General features: G+C 39.9%; 1 protein-coding gene across 2 annotated transcripts in view; it reads left to right on the forward strand.

Annotated features, from left to right (window-relative positions):
- Positions 1 to 22,754, forward strand: part of LOC126092211 (UDP-glucose 4-epimerase) — a 111,654-nt gene that overhangs the window by 51,779 nt on the left and 37,121 nt on the right. For both annotated transcript variants that reach the window (XM_049907707.1, XM_049907706.1), the window contains exons 4-6: positions 3,527 to 3,706; positions 11,319 to 11,499; positions 20,358 to 20,491. In XM_049907707.1, coding sequence (XP_049763664.1) covers positions 3,527 to 3,706; positions 11,319 to 11,499; positions 20,358 to 20,491 — 495 coding nt within the window. The remainder of the gene's footprint in view (positions 1 to 3,526; positions 3,707 to 11,318; positions 11,500 to 20,357; positions 20,492 to 22,754) is intronic.

Raw genomic sequence — 22,754 nt, forward strand, 5'->3', positions numbered from 1 at the left:
TGACATGGCTCCCTCATCTTCGCCAGCTGAAGAGGACATGCTGGTCCCATCTCAATGTTCTTAGGTGTCTGTTCAATACCACCTGGGGTGCAGACCGCTCTGTTCTCCTGCAATTGTATCAAATGCTGGTCCAGTCTCGTTTAGACTATGGAAGTCCTGTCTACTGTTCTGTGTCGCCTTCGACGTTGCCGATACTAGAGCCCATCCACCACTGTGAGGTCCAACTTGCGAGTGGTGCCTTCCGGGCTAGCCCCGTGCTTAGCCTTCTTACAGAGGCGGCGATTCCACCACTGTGAGTTTTGCGCCAACAACAGCTGATATCTTATGCGCTCGGCATTCACTGCACCCCAAAGCACCCTAATTATGGTCTTCTTTATCCGGACATGGAGATCTCCCTGCCGCAGCGGCATCCACAATGTGGTCTTACCATGGTTGTCTGCATTCAATCGCTCTTTTCTGAGCTCCAGCAATTCCTTTTACCACCTCTTTTCTCCACTCACACACGTACCCCTCCGTGGTGCGTCCCTTGGCCACAGCTGTGTCTTGGTCTCTCAAATGATTCAAAGGATTCTGTCCCTATGATGGCTATTCACCACCAGTTCTACTGTCTCCTCAGTTCCTTTCAGGGTTCAGAAGTGATCTATACTGATGGCTGCATGGTTGCTGGCCGCACTGCTTTTGCTTATGCCTATGCATGACGCGCGGAACTTCGTTCCTTGCCAGGTGGCTGTTGTGTTTTTACTGCAGAATTGGTAGCCATCTTGTGTGCACTGGGCTATTTCCACTCCTGCTCAGTACCATCCTTCACTATCTGTAGTGGGCCATTGAGCGATTTGCATGCTTTTGGCCAGTGCTCCCCTCATCACCCGGTCATTGCTACCCAGGACTCCCTTCCTCTCCTTGCTCAATGTGGATGCTCAGTGGTTTTCATTTGGACCCCAGGCCATGTTGGGATTCCTGGCATTGAACTTGCCAATCAACTGGCTAAATTGGCTACTACCAGGCTATATCTTGCTATTGACATTCCGGAAATAGACCTTCGCTCGGCATTACGTCATCAGGTTTTGGGCCTGTGGGATGCTGAATGGCGTACTCTTTCTTCGCCGAACAAGCTCAGGGTGATTAAGGAATCTACAACTCTGTGGTGGACCTCCTTACAGGCCTCTCATTAAGATCTCTGTCATCCTGAGCCAGCTCCACATCGGCCATACTTGGTTGACTCACGGTTATCTCCTCCATTGCAAGGACCCCCCTCTCTGTTGTTGTGGATCGATGTTGACTGTGGCCCACATCTTATTGGGCTGTCCCAAATTAGCCGCCTTGCGACGGACATTTAGCTTTCCAGACTCGCTAACCCTGGTGTTGCCTGACACTGCCTCAGCGGCGGATCTCATTCTACATTTTATTAGTGATGAGGGTTTTTATCACTTTATTTAATGATGGGACCCTCCACCTTATCAGTGAGTGGAGGGGATGACACGCCCTCTTGCTCCCCACTTCGCCCCGATTGTATTGGCTTCAACTGGATTTGGTGGTTCACCCCAGTCCTCTGCCTTCCCACTCCTTTCCTTATGGGGTCTGTTATGTCTTAAGCATCTCTCTTGTCTCCTGTGCTTCTTCCTTCATGCCCCTGTTGTTAGTCACTTTCTTTCCCTCACCTCTTCTTCTGCCCTTTTCCTTCCTTCCCTGTTAATAGTTTATCATTTTATGGACATTGTAGTTCCCTCTTCTAATATGGGACTTTATCGGTTTTAGTTACTCCGAGGTCGGAGGGACTGATGACCACTTAATTTGGTCCCTTCTCTACTCAACCAACCAACCGGCTTTAAATGATTACTCAAGGAATATACTACAAACCCTTATACATCCCTCACATAGGAATCATGATAAGATTAGAATACTACAAACCCTTATACATCCTTCACATAGAAATCATGATAAGATTAGAATAATTACAGCATCCACAGTGGCATTCAAACAATCATTCTTCTCATGCTTCATACACTATTGGAATGGGAAGAAGCCCTAATAACTGGTACAATGTGGTGTACCCTCTGCCAAGCATTTCATTGTGGTTTTTAGAGTGTAGATGAAGATGTAGACTAGAGAGATTTAATACACAATAGAGAAGGTATTATCAAAGTTATGAATGTGAAAACATCAATCTTGTTTTACCACTCTCAACAGCTAGGTACACGTGATTTTTTTCTTTATGCACATGTATGGCAAAGTACCTTTCAAATTATGTAAGTTTCATTGCCCTCCTTGTATAATTAATATTAAAAATCAGTACTTTAATTTTTGTGTTTGTGTATTAATATTATGATTGATTGACTAGTTTTACATGTTTTCACACCAGTCTTTGCAAGAAGCACATCTATTTAGTTTAATGCAGACAAGAGCACTTGTGTTGTTCTCCCTCTCTCTCCCTCTCTCCCCCTCCCTCCCTCTCCCTCTCTTTGTTTCTTTCTTTCAACTTCTTCATCCCTCCTGTGTGTGGGAGAGGAATTTGTACTAGGATTTTGCATATCCCATACATTTGTAAGGAACAGCACTCCAGACAATAAGAAGTGATGGACTGTAAATGGAATTCAAACTTACATTTATTGCATTATTGATAATGTATAAATCAAGAGTAGAAAAGTCCTGCAGAATGTTTTGTGCCCTTGCCTTCGTCTGTCCACAATATCTAATCCCCTCGGAGTTTAATTTGAACTACATTCCAGTACCCTTCTTTCACTTTCTTGATGTTCAGTTTATAACTTCTTTTCATAACACTATCCATTCTGTTCAGCTGTTCCTCCAAGCCATTTGCGATCTCTGACAGAATTTGTGTGTCATCAGCAAACATCAAAAGTTTTCTCCATAAAGTTCATTTTCCTTTCCAAATTACGTATTATACAAACAGAATAACATTGGGAATCAGTTACAACCCCATCTCAATCCCTTCACAACCACTGTTTTCTTTTAACGTCCTTCAGCTCCTGTAGATTTGGCCTGCTTCGGTCTATCTTCCAAAATAAGTCACACAAACCGATATCCCTTGCAGCTGGCTTCTACCAATCTTCCCATTCTTTTGAATATATGTATCAGTATTTTGAAACTTGGATTTTCCATTGTTTGACTTATTCAACTGATGGTTCAGTAATATTCACACCTGTCAGCACCTGTTTTCTTGGAATTGGAATTATTACATTAATCTTGAAATCTGAATTTATTTTACCTGTCTCATGCATTTTCCATGCGAGGTGGAATATCTTTGTCAAGGCCCGTTCTCCTAAAGAACTTCATAATTCTGAGGGAATGTCATCTACTCCATCTTTGCATGATATATATTGTCAGTATTGTTTCTTACTTTTTCTGTAACATAGCTTTTCTTGCTTCCTGAAGCATGTGCAGACTATGAATTGGTGGTGGTGGTGGTGGTGGTGGTGGTGTGTGTGTGTGTGTGTGTGTGTGTGTGTGTGTGTGTGTGTGTGTTTTACTAAATAAATGTAATTTACTTGTCAACTTGATTGGTTACCAGGTAATGAAATCTCATGGTGTGAAGAAACTAGTTTATTCATCATCTGCAACGGTTTATGGAACTCCTCAGAGTTTGCCCTTAACAGAAGATCATCCCACTGGTCAAGGCTGCACCAATCCATATGGAAAAAGTAAATACTTCGTGGAAGAAATACTAAAGGACTTAGTTATATCTGATAAGGTATCTATAAAATTATGTAAAATAGTTGTCACGGATAACACAAATTTATGATTCAGAAGACTTGCTTGTCCTCTTACACATGTTGAACTTTTTTTGAAGTGTGCTGGTGGTGCAATGAAACATTTTTTGCTCCCCCTTGATGCCGGTATCTCCAAACTCGAGGAAAGGTAGGTGAGCATTGATCATATGCTTCGTCTCATCATGAAGTATGTGATGTGTAATCTATCCTCAATCTTTCCACTATCACCATATTTTCTTGTTGCTTTATTCCTTTCTGCTACCGAGCAAGGTGGCACAATGGTTAGCACGCTGGATTCAAATTTGGGAGGACGACGGTTCAAACCTGCGTGCGGCCATCCTGATTTATTTTTTCTGTGATTTACCAGGCAAATGCCAGGATGGTTCCTTTGAAACGGCATGGTCGACTTCCTTCCCCATCCTTCTCTAATCCTATGGGACCGATGACCTTGCTGTCTGATCCCCTCCCCCAGATCCTTCCTTTCTATAATTGTATGCCTTCCCTGTTTTAACATATACTTACTGATTCTTTTAGTGTTTATTTCTCTCCCCCTGCCCATCCATCTGCTCCACCACTTGTGATAGCCTACATTTCTGGTATTTGTTTCCCGCATTTGTGTCTGCATCAAGCAATTTTTGATTTTGACTTGCGATCGACTGCTACTCACCACATAGACGAGGTGTTGAGCAGTGGGCAAGCAGTATGTGAAAACAGACTGTACAATGTTATTAGCAATCAGCCAAAGTCACACACACACACACACACACACACACACACACACACACACACACACACACAAACACACACACACAGTCAGTGCCTTCAGCTGGAGTGAGCAGTTCATTTCTCACATAATGAACTATGATGTGACATTAAGTAAAAATACCTTTCTTCCAACAAACTCCGTTCCAATTTTAATAACACATTTACAAATAGTACACAAAATTATGTATTTTGTAGAGATCTTAAACATGGTTCATCAATTAAACTGCATATGTTTGTAGTGTGCAAGTGTAAATGAGAAAGCCATCAAACACGACAGTTTTGCATATCATCATTGTTTCAGCTCAATTTCTCTCTACCAACTAATGACAGCACAGCATACATGATGCTGCACAAATATGACAGTCATCAAATATGATGGACCAAATAAACTGTCTCTTTGTGACAGACAAACAGAAGAATTTAAATTATGCTGCAACAAGTAGTAATATTAATCGCTTCTTAAGAAATTACGTCCGTTGTTTTTGCCAACTCATAACCATAACCTTTCAGAATGACCTAGACCTTGGGCTTTGTAACATATCACACTGTTGCCACAAACTGTATTCACAAATAGTAAAAATAATATTAAATAAATATTGGAAGAAACACAGTCAATGGTCTATTTTACTTCCTAAAAAACAGTGTGCATGACATCATGTACCCTGTGCTGTGATTTGCTCATGAAACAAACTGAGTAGGGGCTATGTTGACTTACATGTTAGCACAGCTGAAGTGCCATATTTGTGATTTTGTATTTATGCATGTGTACTATCAAAATATACCGTTTGATACTTCACTAAGATCTCTCGAAACCATGTTGTTTTGGTGCATTTCTAGTGCAAACATATCAGGGAATGTGATTTCACAAAATGCAACTATTGCCTCTATTCCAAAATAAAAGATTTTTCATTTTTTTGGAAAAGGATTTTTTGGTGACATTCTCTTAGAGTTACAGATCCAGATTCACAGCCCTAGGGTCTTGTTTCAACCATAGTATGATAATGATGAACACCATTAATGCCGATATATCAAAGATTCCATTAAGTGTACCTGGAATTACTGGTCTAAGCCATGTATGTATTCTGAACAGATACAAATTCATCTGTAATGTAATAGAAAAGCAATTTTTCATGTGTAAAATGTAGACATTGTCAAACGATTTCTGTTGTACTGATCATAAATGTAGAATACAAGTGGCTGTTTCCACACTATAGTGAAGTATTGATGTACTGTCAGATAATATTTGAGAAGAAAATGAGGTTATGACAGTGCTTCCTTTTGAAAAACTTTCCAGTGGCGTGTGGTTGCTGAGTTATTTTTCCTTTGATTGATTAGATGTAATGGGTTTTACATAAATGTGTTCCATTTTTTCTGTAATGTAAATATATGTGATTTTTGATGTCAATGAATGTGATATTGATAAGTATATATATTTTTTAACATTTCACTGAAAAACAAATAAGGCAAAAATAAGGAACAAGCAGAACTTCGAAAATAAGCTATCATAAATTGATAAAGAAATTGACAAAAAACAGCAAATTTGGTTAAAAAGCTTAGAAATTAGGATAAAGTAGCACTGAGTTGGCCATAAAATAAAACGAGTTTTTCCTATCCCTATATATAACACAAAATGCGGAACATTATTGTCCGTTTAGTCAGCATGGCTTCCTCTTATTACTAGTACATACCCAAAAAATCTTTTTGTGGTTTTTCTCCCAGTTTGCTAATTTTTGTAGTTAAGACTTTCATTCCTCACCGTGGAATTATTGTCCACTGTTGTACCCTCAGGAAAGAGCTTTGATAAGATTATTTATTGTGATGTCCCCATAAGATGTGCCAGTTAATAAATTATTGAATGTAAGAAGAGCGGAAAAACTATTAACATATTCACACAGGTGGAGACAAGGAAATGAAAAGCCAGATTCGAAGAAAATGGGACTGAAAAAGGAAAGACAATAGCCCCCAATTCTAATTCTAAAAAGGATTTTACTAATATAATAATATGAAATGATATTCAACATTAGTTCAGTGTTATTTGCAGTTGCGGGCTTTTAATACAAGAAGTCCAACAGTTTATGCTCACATAGTTATAAGAGAGATAAGATTAAAACCCTATTATATATTTCCTAATGTAATATTGTTCGTCTCACAGTAAGGAGGATTTCCTAAAGAATGGCTAGCAGTGATCTAAGTGAGATGCTGTCCTCTTCACATAACAGCAATTTCTCTGTCAAGAGCAGGGTGTTCTCTTATTTACAGGAAATATTGTTGCATATGTAATGCTGCTTTTGCTTGAACCTAAGAGAACATTTAATACTCATGACAGAAGATAAAAGTATTAACTGCATCAACGCTGGAACATAGTCAGCTGTCTGCAGTCTGGTGCACCTAAAATTTTCTGAAATTCCAGAAACTCTTAATAGTGGTACCAGCATAAGAACTCATTGTGAGTAATGATTAGCTTTTTTCTGAATAAGTTGGCCACTGTGACCATATTTAAACAAATTACTAATCCAGACAGTAATGGCTGCCAGCAATGAAAATCTCCAATTGAAATTAATTGTGCCAATACTCAGAGAGAGGATGTTAATTTTTACATAAATAAAATCGTGTATCATTTTAAGAAACAAAGCATGTATTTTAAAGATAACAAATGCATAATTTCCAGCAATTCAGACTTCTATCAACTGAGCAAAAGAAGAGCATCCAGATATTACAATAAGACAAAGCAGAATGATCACAAAGAAGACATTTCTGAATTGCAAAAGAAACAATTTTCTTAACTATTCAATGCTTTGGTCACATCAGAATGCCACTTGTATAACCATTTTCAAACTGTGATAGAATTCCTATGACCTGTGTCTCTGTGTTTTACATTTCTTTAACACAATTCACTTATATTTTTCACTAAATTTTTCCAGGAGACATTACACCATCCCGCCCCCCTAAGGACATTCTTTGTGGAAATGCTTACCTTCACTGGGCAAAGGAATGCTGTTATTTCACCCTATGCATCATATACTGTGGGCCGTTTGTTTCATATCAGTCTAGTAGGATGCCAGTTCCATGCTATTTTGAGAGCACTGTCAACAGCAACCTTGCAGCCCTTCCTTGCCCTTGTATTAGAATTTCTCATGTTCAGTCCTTAATACTGAGAGAGGTAACCATTTGGATAGATTCCTATACTTATACCTATAACCTAACATCTTCATCCGGTGCATAGAAACATTGATAGGACTCATACAGAATTACAGCAACTCATCTATTAAAAATAGTGTGAATCCATCCTCAATTATACCAGCTACAAACTTGAAAATTTCCTGCAAAGTCAAGTTATAAAATTTATGAATCACAAATTATAAATATTAATAAATTACTTATAGTTACAGATTGCTGACATTTGGTGATGCTTCCTCAGTGACCAAATGTTATCAGACTACCAATTAATAACTGCTCATTAGCAAGAATCTCCAATTTCATAAACTTTTGGCTTGGCCTTCTATACTTTCAAATATGAACTAATTTTAAAATCCAGCAGAAGCTGGATAAAAGAAACTTCCTCACTTTCCCATGCCTGTATTCCAGGGTTCTCTGACCCAGGCAGCCTAAAACAGTGAACTCCATAGTAGCTTACCACACACATACCACCCCCATCCTTTATACTACATCATTCTTCAATGGAGTAACATCACCTGACATACCATATAACTACTTACTAGAATTCTCTGACCCCATAAATATAAAAGTCACACAGTATTCCATCTTACTGTGTTAACGTCACATGGCTACAATAAACCTGAACTGAAACTTTTGCTTTGCAATAAAATAAATAAAATGCACATGTAACAATTTAAAAAGATGACAGTGAAGAAAATAAAGTATTTTAAAGCACATAAAACTACAGAAGACAAGACAACAGCATCAGAAATGACAAGGTGTAAAATGTATGGTAGATATAAAACAACCAGGACTAAATAACTGATAGCTACATGTGACACAGAATAGTAAACAAAAGACCACCAAAGATAGCACAAAAAGTGCTGAAACATGTTTGGGTAAAGCAAAAGTAAACAAACAGTGCCTTGCTTAAGGTGGAATTTCTCTCCAATATTCCAAATATTTAATAATGATTAAACATTTTGTATCTGCATAATTTTCTAGTATATCACAGCTACAAACCCTTGTCAGTAGCTTATTGAGACACTCTTCTTCTCTCTTATTGATACGCAGCATCTATCTATTTCATCTGTAATTACCTTCATAATGCAAATTCAGTCTTGTTTCTATATAAATTTAAAACAAGAAAGCAGAATCGTGTCGCAATAGATGGCAGTTTAGTTTTTTATTATTCAAGTGTAATTACCAGTTCAAACCCAATTAGGCAATTTTCAGAACAAAAATTACAACAAACAAAAACAAATCTAATAATTACTTTGTGTCATTTAAGTTATTTATAATAAAACATGGAAAATCCAGGATGGAATGTAACAGTATTATGACAAGGATAATTGCTACTCACCATATAGCGGAGATGGTGAGTCACAGATAGGCACAACAAAAAGACTGCCGTAAAGTGAGATTTCGGCCAACAAGGCCTTTGTCAAAAATGAATGGACAACATACACTCATGCAATCACAACTCACACACGCGTACCTATCCTGTGCCACACAAACTTGTATCTCATCCTACCAACCCTTTCCCAGTCCCACTCTTCCTCCTCCTCCTACTCCTCCTCCTCTCTATTCCAGTTTGCACCTACTAACTTCACCTAATCTAGTCACATTTGTGTTCCCCTCTTCTTCAACCACAGACCTGCAACCCACATTACAATCTTTTTATTTATTTTTCCTTTGATGTTATTGTGTCATCATGCCAATTTCAGTTGGTTTTTGCCTTTCAATATCAGCCTACTCCCTCAGATTTCATCTAGTTTCTCTGTACTTCATCTGTTTCATCCTTTTCGTGATTTTCACCATGTATTTGGGTGTATTTTCAAAATGGTGAAAACCAACTGAAATAGGCAATGAGATCAAAGGAAAAATGAATAAAAAGATTGTAATGGGGGTTGTAGGTGTGTGGGTTAATAAGTGTGAAGAAGGAGGGTGACAGATATTACTAGATTAGCTGAAGTTAGTAGGTGCAAACTGGAATCAAGAGGAGCAGGAGTAGGTGTGAGGAGGGATTGGTAGGATGAGATGCAAGATCATGTGACACAGGAAAGGTATGGGAAGCAACACACAAAAATATGCAAAAGTGACTCGGGGAGAGTGATCAATTTGAAGATATCGGATTAATGATATCGGCGAGAGTAATGTAGAACAAGAGATGCTGCACCAACAATTGGCGTGGTCTTGTAGCAGTGTGCTGTGCATGACTAAGTTATTTATAGTAAGAAGGAACTGGAAAATACAGGAAGAACCTCAGATTTATCGACAAAATTTTGGAGGTTGAGCGAAGATATTTTCTGAGTATTTTGATACAAGGTACCCATTTTTTTCATAGCAGATTATCATTTCCTACCATTATTTATCTTTTTTTTTTATTGCAACACAAATAACTGCACAAACAGTATGCAGTCAGTGGCATGTGCTGTGTGTCTTGTTTGGAAACAAACTTGTTGCATTTCATTTCTGTTTAGGGTTTGTTTTTTCAGCAGTATTAGTTGTACATTAACAGTGACACAAAGCAGTATGGATAGGTTTAATGCTGAAGGGTTGATCAGTATGCATCCCAAGTATGCAGTGGTAGAGCCGAATGATGGTGCTATGCTGGGCTGTTCTTGCAGTGAAGGCAACCACCTACAGTACTTTCGCATCTGTATGTAGCTGCATTATTCTGAGTTTTGTGTTGTACATTTTCGTGACTACATATGACGGGCTAACCCACTGTTATGGAGGTATTTAAACAGAAACATAGGGAATTGGGGTAACAAGCTGAGTAATTCGTAATTAAATTATTATTCTGTAATGAGCCACTAGAGACCACAAATGCCTTATACCAAAATACACAGAAAATATCCCTGACCAGCCTCTGAAGTTTTTTGTTGGAATTCAGATACACCTTGTAGAAGCCATCATTCCACGTTACCTAAAATGCGGGACAGTTGCTACTATCGGCAACAGCGGGTGCGTACCATTACAACTAAGAAAACATGAAAAGCTCCGTGATTCTATTTGACAGTGTGTCACAGATTTGCTGTTACTGTCTTGATAAAGTGGTAGTGCCGTATTATGTACATAGTGATGTGAGCATTTGTGTTACTGGTGCATTTCTTACAGAGGTTAAAATACAAATGAAATGTATTAATATATAGCAATTGTGTGCGTGCGTGCGTGTGTGCGTGTGTGTATGTGTGTCTTTACAATCGTACGTCAACAAAATTACTCCTTCCAATAGACCATTAGTGTCATTCCTTCAGATATTTTCTCACTCCTCTAACAAACTCCAATGGAAGTAATTAGTCCCAAAAGCTGTAAACGGTTTTTCTGTTATGATATTTCCAGTGATGTATTTGCTTCCATCCTAACTTGTGCTTCTTCATTCTCCTTTGCTGTGCACAATCCCAAGCGATTATTCTATTGTCATGGAGATACTTGAATGATCTTCATATTTTATCTTTTTGAATAGCAACTGAAACCACACAACACTTTTGATTGTCATTTACATGCCTCATGTTTCAGTGTATACAACTGAAGTTAATAACAGAAGGAGAGGGTATTTTGTGTATTATTGTAACATCCCATATTAATTACGCCTTTCTGATATCTTTTATAAATGCATTTGCATGCAGCATAAAACATGCACTGCATTGTACTGTTATGTTTTAGGAATGGTCAGTTGTCTCATTGCGTTACTTTAACCCTGTTGGTGCCCACAAATCAGGTCATATTGGAGAAGATCCTAGTGGGATACCCAACAACCTCATGCCATACATATCTCAAGTGGCTGTTGGTCGTAGACCTTCATTGTCTGTTTATGGTTCTGACTATGAAACACCAGATGGTACAGGTATGTCATTATCCTTTTGTTTTCTTTCAAATGTTACACTCTAAAGTGTCTGTGTATTATATTAACATTTCTGCTTGTGTTCGCTTCATTCAGCATTTGTCTTGTCATTTGTCATGTATCAAGTAAAAAATTTTTATGAAAGATTGATGTACAAATAACTGAAGGAGTAAAGTTCTCAACTTACGTTATAGTTGAGGTGTTGAATGGCTGATAGGCACATCGGACAGACAATGTTGCTAAGCTCTTAAACTATGCATTTCTTCATAGTTAATACAGAGATGCACATACACACGTGCGCACGCGGGCGCGCGCGCGCGCGCGCGCACACACACACACACACACACACACACACACACACACACACACACACGAGTGAGAGAGAGAGATAGGGGTAAAAAAGAGGAGTAAGTTGGATTTGCTTATGTTATAGATCTATTGCTGTTCTCCCACAAAGTACAAAGATTAATTCATTTGTTCGTCATGTTTATTCATCATAGTGACTTCTACCTTTCTCCTGCTCAATATAGTCTTCATCCACCTACATATGGCAGTCTCATTGCTATACTCTTCTGCAGCTCTACCACAGATTCAAAGGTTGTGTTGCTAACATCCCCCTTGATAGTCAGGAAGATGCAGAGAGTGATTTTCTGGAAGTCTAGTGCTTTCTCCACCTTCCCAACAAGCTGGTGAAGAAGTGCTGTTTCACATAATTTGCCTGATTTATATGCATGTTGATTTACATGTAAAGAAAACTTAGTTAGCCTCCTTTCCCAAATGTGCTCATTAATCAGTATTCCTAATGTCGTGAAAAGAAAGGAGGACAGACTGATGAGTCTCAGATCCTTGGGACCTACATAGGAACCTAATTAAACTCTCTCTTGCCAGTTGCAGCAAAGCTTGAAAAGTACCTCTTGGATTAGTTGGTATTCTGGTGAGCATTTTGTGAAGTCTAGTGTAAGCAGCTGTACCTTCCACTTTCCTTCAGAATACCTTACAGGATTATAGTTTTGCTTGCTTAATCACAAGTTTGTATATGGCAAGAACGTCTCGATATTTTGTCCTTTGTCCTTTCCTTCTTGCAAGGTTGAACAGTCCTCTTGTCAGCTTCCTTTGCAATTCCCTGTTATTGTTCCACCAAGGTACATTCCTGTTGGAAGCTTCTTGGTGATTAGGCACTCTTCAAAATACCGGGTCATAATGGCAGGCAACACTGCATCTTCCATTTCCTTAAAATCTACTGGATTCCTTATCCAAGTTTTGACTTCAGATAAGTGTGAGTTGAGATCTGTCCTTTAAGAGTCCCAGTATGTTTTCCTAAGATTCTTGTAGGCCATAGTATGTTTGGAACCCATTTCAACCTCAAACTGCATGTATATCGTGTTCAGGTAAGGATGGCTTCAAGACCACATGTCCTTGTTTGACATAGGTGCCCATTAGATTAGACCCAACTGTTATATCAGTTTTTTCCCCTTTTTCTTACATTCCTGAATGAAGGTTTGTTGCCTCTATTCAGTACCTCCAGCTTATCCTCAAATAAAAGTTCAAGAATGTGCTCACCTCTGTTCTTGGTGTCGCTGCTTCCCTACACCAGGTTGTGGTCATTGGCATCGGAACCTACCAGCAGTTGCGCATTCTGCTGTTAGCAGACATGCACTTCAAGGAGTACTGTCCTCACAAGGAGGGCAAGCTGAGGCAAATTCCTTTTCCCTTGTCTTCCTTCCTCATGTGGCTTTATCCTGGTGGTCACTAAGTTCCTGGAACAGAAGTCTGCCATCATGACAAATGAAGTTCCATTCTTAACATAAATGAATGTTCTGGAATCCTTTAGATTCCTAGCATAAATCAACTTAAGTCCAGTTCTTCCCATGCCTGAAACACCCCTTTTATATTGATAAAGTTCCTGGATTATGGCCATGTCAACCTCCTGTCTTCGTAGAAGACGAGTTGGGGTGGCAGCTGCCCCTTTATTGTGCTCCAGGTTTATCTGCAGCTTTTGCAGCCTCCATCATGTTGCCATGGTTGCTTCTAATGTCTTTGATTATCCTGATGGAAACTTGCAAGAACCCCAAGTACAGTTTTAGGTCTTGGATTTTTAAACATAAATTTTGGTCAACTGCTACAACTTTTTGGTTGATTACCCTCCAGTCCAGTTTCAAGACTTTCTGGTCGTGTGCCCATACTTCCTCAGTCTTAGGAGGAGTTCCTTAAGAAGTTTCAGTACCCAAATAGTCATCTTTGCAGTCTTTGGAAGATCAGCCGCTGTCTTGACCAGCAACTTCACCTCCTCCCATGGAGATATCTTGGGTACCACCTCCTTAAGCCAATCCACTCTTTCCATCACCTCGCAGGCAAAAATACGAGCACCCTTGAGCAGATAAACCCTCCTGACTCTGGGTCTGGACATGCATCCTCCTCAATCTTCTCAAAGAGTGTCATCAGAACAAGCTCCATCTGCTGCGAGGTTATATTGACCAGTGGATACCCCTGTTGGGTAACTGCCATCCTGAAAATGGAGACTGCAGCTCTATAGGTCTGTTTCCCTATTTCTTGCCTCAGCTTTTTCTGGATCTGTTTATCTTGATAAGTGTGAGTATTAGACTCCTCCCTTGTTCCCTTATTCCCTGTCTTAGAGTAGAAGGGACGTGGTTGTACCTTCATTGCGAGGCAGTCCTTTTTTTTCTTTTTTCTTTCTTTCTTTCTTTCTTTTTTTTTTTTTAAAAAAAAAAGGTCTTATGTTCAAGACCTTTTAGTTCCTCCATTGATCTTTAGGACACCATTCTTTACCTTCCTTTTTTTCTTGTTCTTCGAGAAGCTTTCTCCTCTGAACCCCAGGCAGGAATTTGTTCTTGACCTAGTCCAACTTCTCAGTAACAATTTCCGCTTCTAGAACTAGTCTCTTACCTAGTCCAATTGCGGAAACAAATTCCATCAGTTCTAATCCTGATGCTTGGGTGTTTGAGGTCTCATCAAGACCCTCAGTTTTTGTTTTGTTTTGCTTGTTCTCCATTTTGGTCCCATGAGAATTGGTAATTGCTCAGTTGACACCACGGAACCCCACCCAGTGCGAAGTTAATTACTCAGGGAGGTCGCCTGGTATCACTGAGGCTCTGTTAATGACACATGTTCCTGTGTGCCACATACCCATTGGCACAGAGCGCATCACTCGTTTGGTTGGGTACCTTGGGAACTGGGGAAGGAAATGGGAGTGAGTAAGGGAGCGATGGGGCTTTGGGACAAGGGGCTTGTAGAGAAAAGGAAGAATCATCTTAATAGATACTGGTGTTGTCTGGTTACAATATTACATCATACAGGCTTATTCGTCTCCTCTCTACCTTGCTGTAATGTATGGGTTTCTGTTTCTATCTGGCAATACCATTAGCCTGTAAAACAAACTGGTTGAGTACTCCACAAACTTCTAGAGATTACAGCAAACAAATAATGAGGGAAGGCAGCCACTCACTTGGTGTTGAATGGTGTTTGGTGTGTAGGTACACTTAGGATGTGAAAATAAAGTTTTCAAAATTTTGTACTTTTATCATTTCTTCCTTGTGTAGAGAACAACCTCCTCCTCCACCCCCTCCCAAGTGGCTAGACTGTGTGGAAGGGCCTTCTGGGTGTGGAATGTGTGGCATCTTTCAAATTGGAAGTGTTGTTAGTGGTAGGTAAGTTCCACGTGGACAATGGTTAGCCATTTTGAGTTTAGAAAATTCTGGAGAGTTATCAGGTGGTGATTCAGGGGGAGTGGGGAAAGTACAGTTAGATGGAGGAATAAACTGAATAAGGCGGGGTTCAGTATTGGTTTTATGTTGAGTTTGATTCGTAGGGTTGTTAGAAAGAAATGTTTCCTCTTTAGGGACCAGTAGTAGGAGTGGTCTTTAACAAGCCTAGCATGATTGAATTTGGGGCAAGAAGATGAGGCCTTTAGAAAGGACTGATGCTTCTGTAGGATTGAGGCTTTTGGGGAATAGATTCAAAAGTGTGTTGCCGGTCTGTTTAGGTTCTGAGTTCTGTAGTGTGGCAGGAGGGAGTTTATGAGGATATGGCAGGTGTAGTATGTCAAGGGGGTGGATTTTATTTATAGTCACCTTCGGCATTACATTTTGCAAATTTTACTGTTATATTATGCCAATTTTGGTGTTACTTTCTGCTGATTTTGTTTTTAGTTTTTTAAGTGTCATGTGATTCTTATTTTGGGCTTATTTCTTTGTTTTTTGTTATGTTGAAGCTGAAAATATGCCCATTGATTACATTCTATTAACTGACATCACATTTATTTAAATTATTAAAAAAAAGAAAATTTATCTATTGAACCCATTAAATCCAATCAATACACAAAACAAAAATATTTTTGAAAAGAGGTTATTGTCATAACTTCAAAAGTTCCCTTCTGGGACATTATGATGCAGGTTCATCAACACTTCAAAATAGTGTGAAAACAACCAGGCACAGTGTAAAACTGAACACAAAAGACAAAATGTCTATGGCACCGCAGCAGATATTTGACAGTGTTCGTGTACCCTAACTGGCATGTAAAGTTGCTTTTCAACTAAATTATGAAGGCATTTGTATCCCTTCAGAATATTTTACACAGCTGAGACTTTAGGATTAAATGAGACCACTCACTGAAAAGCAGAAGCATTGAGTTGTTAATAGGCAGATGGAAAAGAAGAAAACTTGGTAACTTTCGGAGCTATCCTGTGCCAAGCTAGAGTACATGCATGCATGCGCGCTCACACACACACACACACACACACACACACACACACACACACACACACACACACATGCATACAAGGTCTGTTCAAAAAATTCCGGAACTTTTCCACAAATTTTTCTGCACTTACCTTCTACTTATTGGTAATGGTCTCCTTCGAAATACTCTCCTCCAAAATTGGTACACCATTCCCAACACTGTTTCCACTTCAGTCTTGCTATAGATCTTGCTGTATTGAGTGAAGCCCTGTCTATGAATTTTCTTTTATCTCGTCTATCGTTGCACATCTTTGTCCTTTCAACTGGGTTGTAAACTTCAGAAATAAAAAAAAAAAGTCCATAAGGGCCAGGTCTGGAGAGTACAGAGGATGAGGCAGCACAATTATTTTGTTTTTTGTGCAATAGTTATGGACAAACAGGGATGAATGTGCAAGTGCGTTATCATGGTGCAAGAGCCGTGAAATTTCTCGCTACATTTCAGGCTGTTTCCTTCTCACATTTTTTTGCAGGCATAGCAACTCGTCCAGATAGTACCATCGATTAACAGTTTCCCCCTGTGGCACGAGCTCATGATGAACTAATCCTTCAAAGTATAGAAAACTATCAGCATGGCTGTGACATTTGGTCTTGGAGAACCTTTCCCAAACCGTTGTGATGACTGAAGCTTGGTCTCATCATCACAACTGTAGACCCATGTCATCACCAGTTATGATTCTATTAAAGAACATCTCATTCTCATTTGCACAATCTAAAAGCTCTTCATAGATTTCAGGCGACGGCCTTTCTGGTCTTGACTCATGAGCCATGGGATGAACTGGGTGGCAACACTATGGATTCCAAGATGCTGTGTCAGGATTTCATGTCATGATCCAATCGAAATGTTACATTCTTCTGCAGTCTCTCTGACAGTCAGTCTTCGATTGGTATGCACAATTTCATTTACGTTCCTGACATGAGTATCATTGGTAGACATTGAAGGGTGTCCTGAACGTGGGTCATCTTCAGCTTCCATCTGGCCATTTTTAAACCGAGTGTGGCATAAGCTCTCATCACTGTAGGCTTCTGGCAGCATTTGGTGTGTCTCTGTAAAGGTTTTCTTGAGTTTCACGCAAAATTTTATGCTGGTGTGTTGCTCTTGATCTCGAAATTCGCAAACTGTGTGACACATTGTTCTACTCAATAGAGCACTGAACAATAACTAACAAACATACAACAATGAAACTTCTGGCAGTTACGCATTAAACGCAGGCATGTGCAGGGGCGCCAGCCGCTTTTCGCTCCAACACACCATTGGCGCGAAATTACGAATGTTCCAGAATTTTATGAACTGACCTCGTACGCATGCCAATGCCCCTATGTGGTACTGGCGAGATTGACCCTGTCAATGCTATTCTGTGACAGGTGGGCTGCTTGTGATGGGGTACTGTCAGGTGGAGTGAATAGAGGATAGAAGAAGTAGGGAGAGGGACTTGGGGGGGGGGGGGGGTGACTAACAGCTCAGAGGGAGGCTTGTTTGCTGGCTAGGAATGCAAGAGAGAGGCGTGGTAGGTGTAGTTGTAGCAGCTGGAGGGAAGCGGCACATGCTGAAGGCAATGTGGGAATGTGAATTGGGAGGGGATGACAGGATGGAGGAAGGGGAAACTGTTGGGTGGAGGGTGGACTGATATTGAGGCTGGGACAGTTATGGGAGCTCTTGCCGCAAAATGCTTCTGCTTTTTGCTGAGTGGCCTTTTTTAATCCTAAAGTATTTACATCTTACTAGAACTTTCCTACAACATTTTCATAACTTAGACTTGCCATTCTTGGTACATGTAAGAGAATCTTTTTCCAAGTCAGCTTTAATAGATTTCATTATGATATTATGGCTGAAAGAAGAACCTAGAACTGTGAACACACATTACATGTTTGTGAGGCCATAAAAGTTGTTAGCTTAATTAGAAGATGCAACCCCAAGTATTTCATTGTTTCCTTCACTTCTGTCTGAAGCGTACATCCCTTCATTTTCTCAAAAGTTTGCTGGTTTAATCGCCACAATTCATTTTCCCACAATAATGAAGTAATCTTCACTTTTAAAGAGGGATGCAGTAAATGGTTTTATATGGGGATTCATGATATTTTTATGCACCAGATTGTACCAAAATCGATGTGCTTTGGCAGGTGTTCAATGCAGTGCATCAGTTAAATTGTATATTTTTGTAGTATATGAATATAGATATGAAAATAACAAATGGCACTTGAGTTCCACAAACTTGTAAATCTACATCACTTGGTCAACATATCAGCACACAGGACACGTAATCTCTTGCAAAATTTTTCTGGCAGTAAAACAGAACATTGAGAATGTTTATTTCAATATTTATTCAATGTTATTGTTACTATTTTGTGAATGAAAAAAGGAATGGAGTTCCATAATTGCTGATTCTCATATCTTGTGCGCAATGTAAATTTGTAGTTTAATTGATGTGCCACATTAAAGACCTCGTCCAAATGCGACATTCTCTTGTGCGACAGATTGTGTAAAAGTGGTCTGAAATGTCACATTGGTGAATAAAACTTTTACTGGTATAAAGAGAGTTGGAAGTAGCATCTTTTCATTTGGTACCACATCAACAACCATAGTTCTCTATGCAAGAAATCAACTGTCATTTTATACACAATACTCAGTGCTGAGAAAGAAAAGTCAAAATCCAATTTCAGGGTTCAATAACTATCGTTTACTAGTGTGAGGATTAGAATAACAAAACCATGTCCAGAATGTGTGTTTTTGGTTGGCATACAAAATTCAGAGATTGCAAGGAAGAAGTTGAATACTAACAACATGCTGGACATATCAGCTGTGCATTCACCTGTGACTGATGATCTACAACTACAGTAGTTGTGCCAAAGATTGTCTTGATGAATGAAAGAAACACTATGTAACATTTTTTTGTGAACTATTGGAACATTTGGAGACCAATCCAGGTCCTCTGGGCAGAGCTGTAGCTATTGATGAACCTTAAATTTTTTAGTATGATTCAAGAGTAAAGGGCAAAAGTTTCTAGTAGCACACAAGTGCCTCTACTTGATCAAAGAATTCTTGAATAAATAAGAGTGTAACAGATATTCATTGTCTTGTTTGAGATTAAAAGTGTGCTCTGAAAGAAATTTGTGTGTGCTAGATGAACAGTCAATAGTAAATTGTATGCATAAGTGCATGAATGTGTAAGAATTTTGGCTGCACTCTATTCAAAGGGAGAACACCGGTACCTGAATGTTCCATCAAAACTGCACCCTGTCACGCATCTCTGAATGTTGAGCTATCCCTGGCCAAACACAAAATGAAAATAATTAACTAACCAACTTGCTGTAAACAAAATGAAGTTCTACTGCAAATTTCTGTACTTCACATATTATTTATTGTAGTTTTAAGTGAAATACTGTTGAATCTGTGAAAATTAGAACATTATTTGGTTTCATGACTTCTGTTTCCTCATTCTAGCTAATAAGCATGTTTGTCTAAGGATTGCTGTCTCAGAATGAAAGTTGATATTAAGGTATTGGAATTTTCTTGTAGTGTAGTCAGTCAGAGTGACAAAAACTGTTTGAAAATTCCTAAAAAAAGTATAACATAATTTTTATCTTACTGCATTCCTCATGTTTCATGTATGTTCTGTATGTAATATGTAATCACTGTTAAAGTAGGGTAACTGGAATCCTCTTCTGTGTTTCCACATCTTTACAACTTTCTATTGGACAGTGTAGAATCTTAAATAATGGTTTGGGCACATCCACTGCAGTTTGAACTAGTATTTTGAAGGCCAGCATTAAAATGCAACATAAATGTGAAGCAGTTTTTGTGGTTCATTTGTAATCATCGGCGGCAAACAGTATTTTAAGATTGTAAAAAAGTGACTAAAAATGTGTGGTGATTATGATACTAGCACATGCCCCATATTGTGAGTTATTAATTTCTTACATGGAACAGATGATTTCCACAAACTCTTTGTCCTTATTCCCTAGAACCAGTATAAAAGGCATTTTAGTAACAATTACATAAAATTTATTTACATATTTTGACAGAGTAGAGTTACACTTATCCATCATCAGCACTATGCTAATCTATACCTTTATTCAGCATCAAAATTACAAAAACTGTTTTATTCCAGGTGTCCGTGATTATATTCACATAGAAGATCTGGCTCTTGGACATATAGCAGCTGCAAAATTGCTTTTATCTTCATTGTCAGGTCAATTCAAGGTCTATAACCTTGGAACAGGTCGTGGGAATTCTGTTCTTGAGGTATGCTGCAGTACTTAATTTTTAAAAACAATGATTTCCAAATTAAAATAATCAGAGTTAAAAGAAAAATCCGTCTTAACAAAACACTAGCAGACATGCACTCAAGCAAAGGATGTCATTTCTACTGTTGATTGTCATATCCTGCCATCACACTCTTGACACTCGATAATTTACCATTCTACAGTTCCAGCTTTCTCTTTTGTCATAAGAAGCAACCTCTGGCATTGAATTTAAAAACCTGATTTTTTGTGTCACCCGTCCCATGTTAACATCTACACACTAGCCTTGTTAAGTTACTACTGGCTAGACTGGTTATTCTTCTTGTTTCACTGTCAGTAAATATCTTTGAACTGTGCATCAGAACCATATAATTTGAATTACTTTATTGGTTGGACACACGAAATTTAATTTTAATCTTTTATAAGCTATGGACTAGACTACTTGTCTGAAGCAAATTGTGCTGTTAGTGTAAAGGATGAAACAACTTTGTTAGTACATTACTGACTTTGCAAATGTAAGTATGATGAACTGTCCATCATTGCTGCCATCTGTTGGTTTCTTTCATTGTAGAAGTACACTAGTCGGACTTATAGTGTGGTTTCATGACTGTGCCGGTGGGCACTGGTACACACATAGCAGTATTTTATAAGATATTTTTGATGGTGTTTGAAATAGAATTAGTACTAGAATAAAATAAGGTTGTATTACCACTATTTTTACAGTGATACTTGGCTTGTTGTCATTTTGAATAGAACTATCTCCTTTACATAATAACTACTAACTATTGACCACAGATGATAACAGAAATACACTCCTGGAAATGGAAAAAAGAACACATTGACACCGGTGTGTCAGACCCACCATACTTGCTCTGGACACTGCGAGAGGGCTGTACAAGCAATGATCACACGCACGGCACAGCGGACACACCAGGAACCGCGGTGTTGGCCGTCGAATGGCGCTAGCTGCGCAGCATTTGTGCACCGCCGCCGTCAGTGTCAGCCAGTTTTCCGTGGCATACGGAGCTCCATCGCAGTCTTTAACACTGGTAGCATGCCGCGACAGCATGGACGTGAACCGTATGTGCAGTTGACGGACTTTGAGCGAGGGCGTATAGTGGGCATGCGGGAGGCCGGGTGGACGTACCGCCGAATTGCTCAACACATGGGGTGTGAGGTCTCCACAGTACATCGATGTTGTCGCCAGTGGTCGGCGGAAGGTGCACGTGACCGTCGACCTGGGACCGGACCGCAGCGATGCACAGATGCACGCCAAGACCGTAGGATCCTACGCAGTGCCGTAGGGGACCGCACCGCCACTTCCCAGCAAATTAGGGACACTGTTGCTCCTGGGGTATCGGCGAGGACCATTCGCAACCGTCTCCATGAAGCTGGGCTACGGTCCCGCACACCGTTAGGCCGTCTTCCGCTCACGCCCCAACATCGTGCAGCCCGCCTCCAGTGGTGTCGCGACAGGCGTGAATGGAGGGACGAATGGAGACGTGTCGTCTTCAGCGATGAGAGTCGCTTCTGCCTTGGTGCCAATGATGGTCGAATGCGTGTTTGGCGCCGTGCAGGTGAGCGCCACAATCAGGACTGCATACGACCGAGGCACACAGGGCCAACACCCGGCATCATGGTGTGGGGAGCGATCTCCTACACTGGCCGTACACCACTGGTGATCGTCGACGGGACACTGAATAGTGCACAGTACATCCAAACCGTCATCGAACCCATCGTTCTACCATTCCTAGACCGGCAAGGGAACTTGCTGTTCCAACAGGACAATGCACGTCCGCATGTATCCCGTGCCACCCAACGTGCTCTAGAAGGTGTAAGTTAACTACCCTGGCCAGCAAGATCTCCGGATCTGTCCCCTATTGAGCATTTTTGGGACTGGATGAAGCATCGTCTCACGCGGTCTGCACGTCCAGCACGAACGCTGGTCCAACTGAGGCGCCAGGTGGAAATGGCATGGCAAGCCGTTCCACAGGACTACATCCAGCATCTCTACGATCGTCTCCATGGGAGAATAGCAGCCTGCATTGCTGCGAAAGGTGGATATACACTGTACTAGTGCCGACATTGTGCATGCTCTGTGGCCTGTGTCTATGTGCCTGTGGTTCTGTCAGTGTGATCATGTGATGTATCTGACCCCAGGAATGTGTCAATAAAGTTTCCCCTTCCTGGGACAATGAATTCACGGTGTTCTTATTTCAATTTCCAGGAGTGTATTAACAACTCGGAAGAAGATAATCAGCTTC

This window comes from Schistocerca cancellata, chromosome 7 (assembly GCF_023864275.1).
Source record: "Schistocerca cancellata isolate TAMUIC-IGC-003103 chromosome 7, iqSchCanc2.1, whole genome shotgun sequence".
NCBI lineage: Eukaryota > Metazoa > Arthropoda > Insecta > Orthoptera > Acrididae > Schistocerca > Schistocerca cancellata.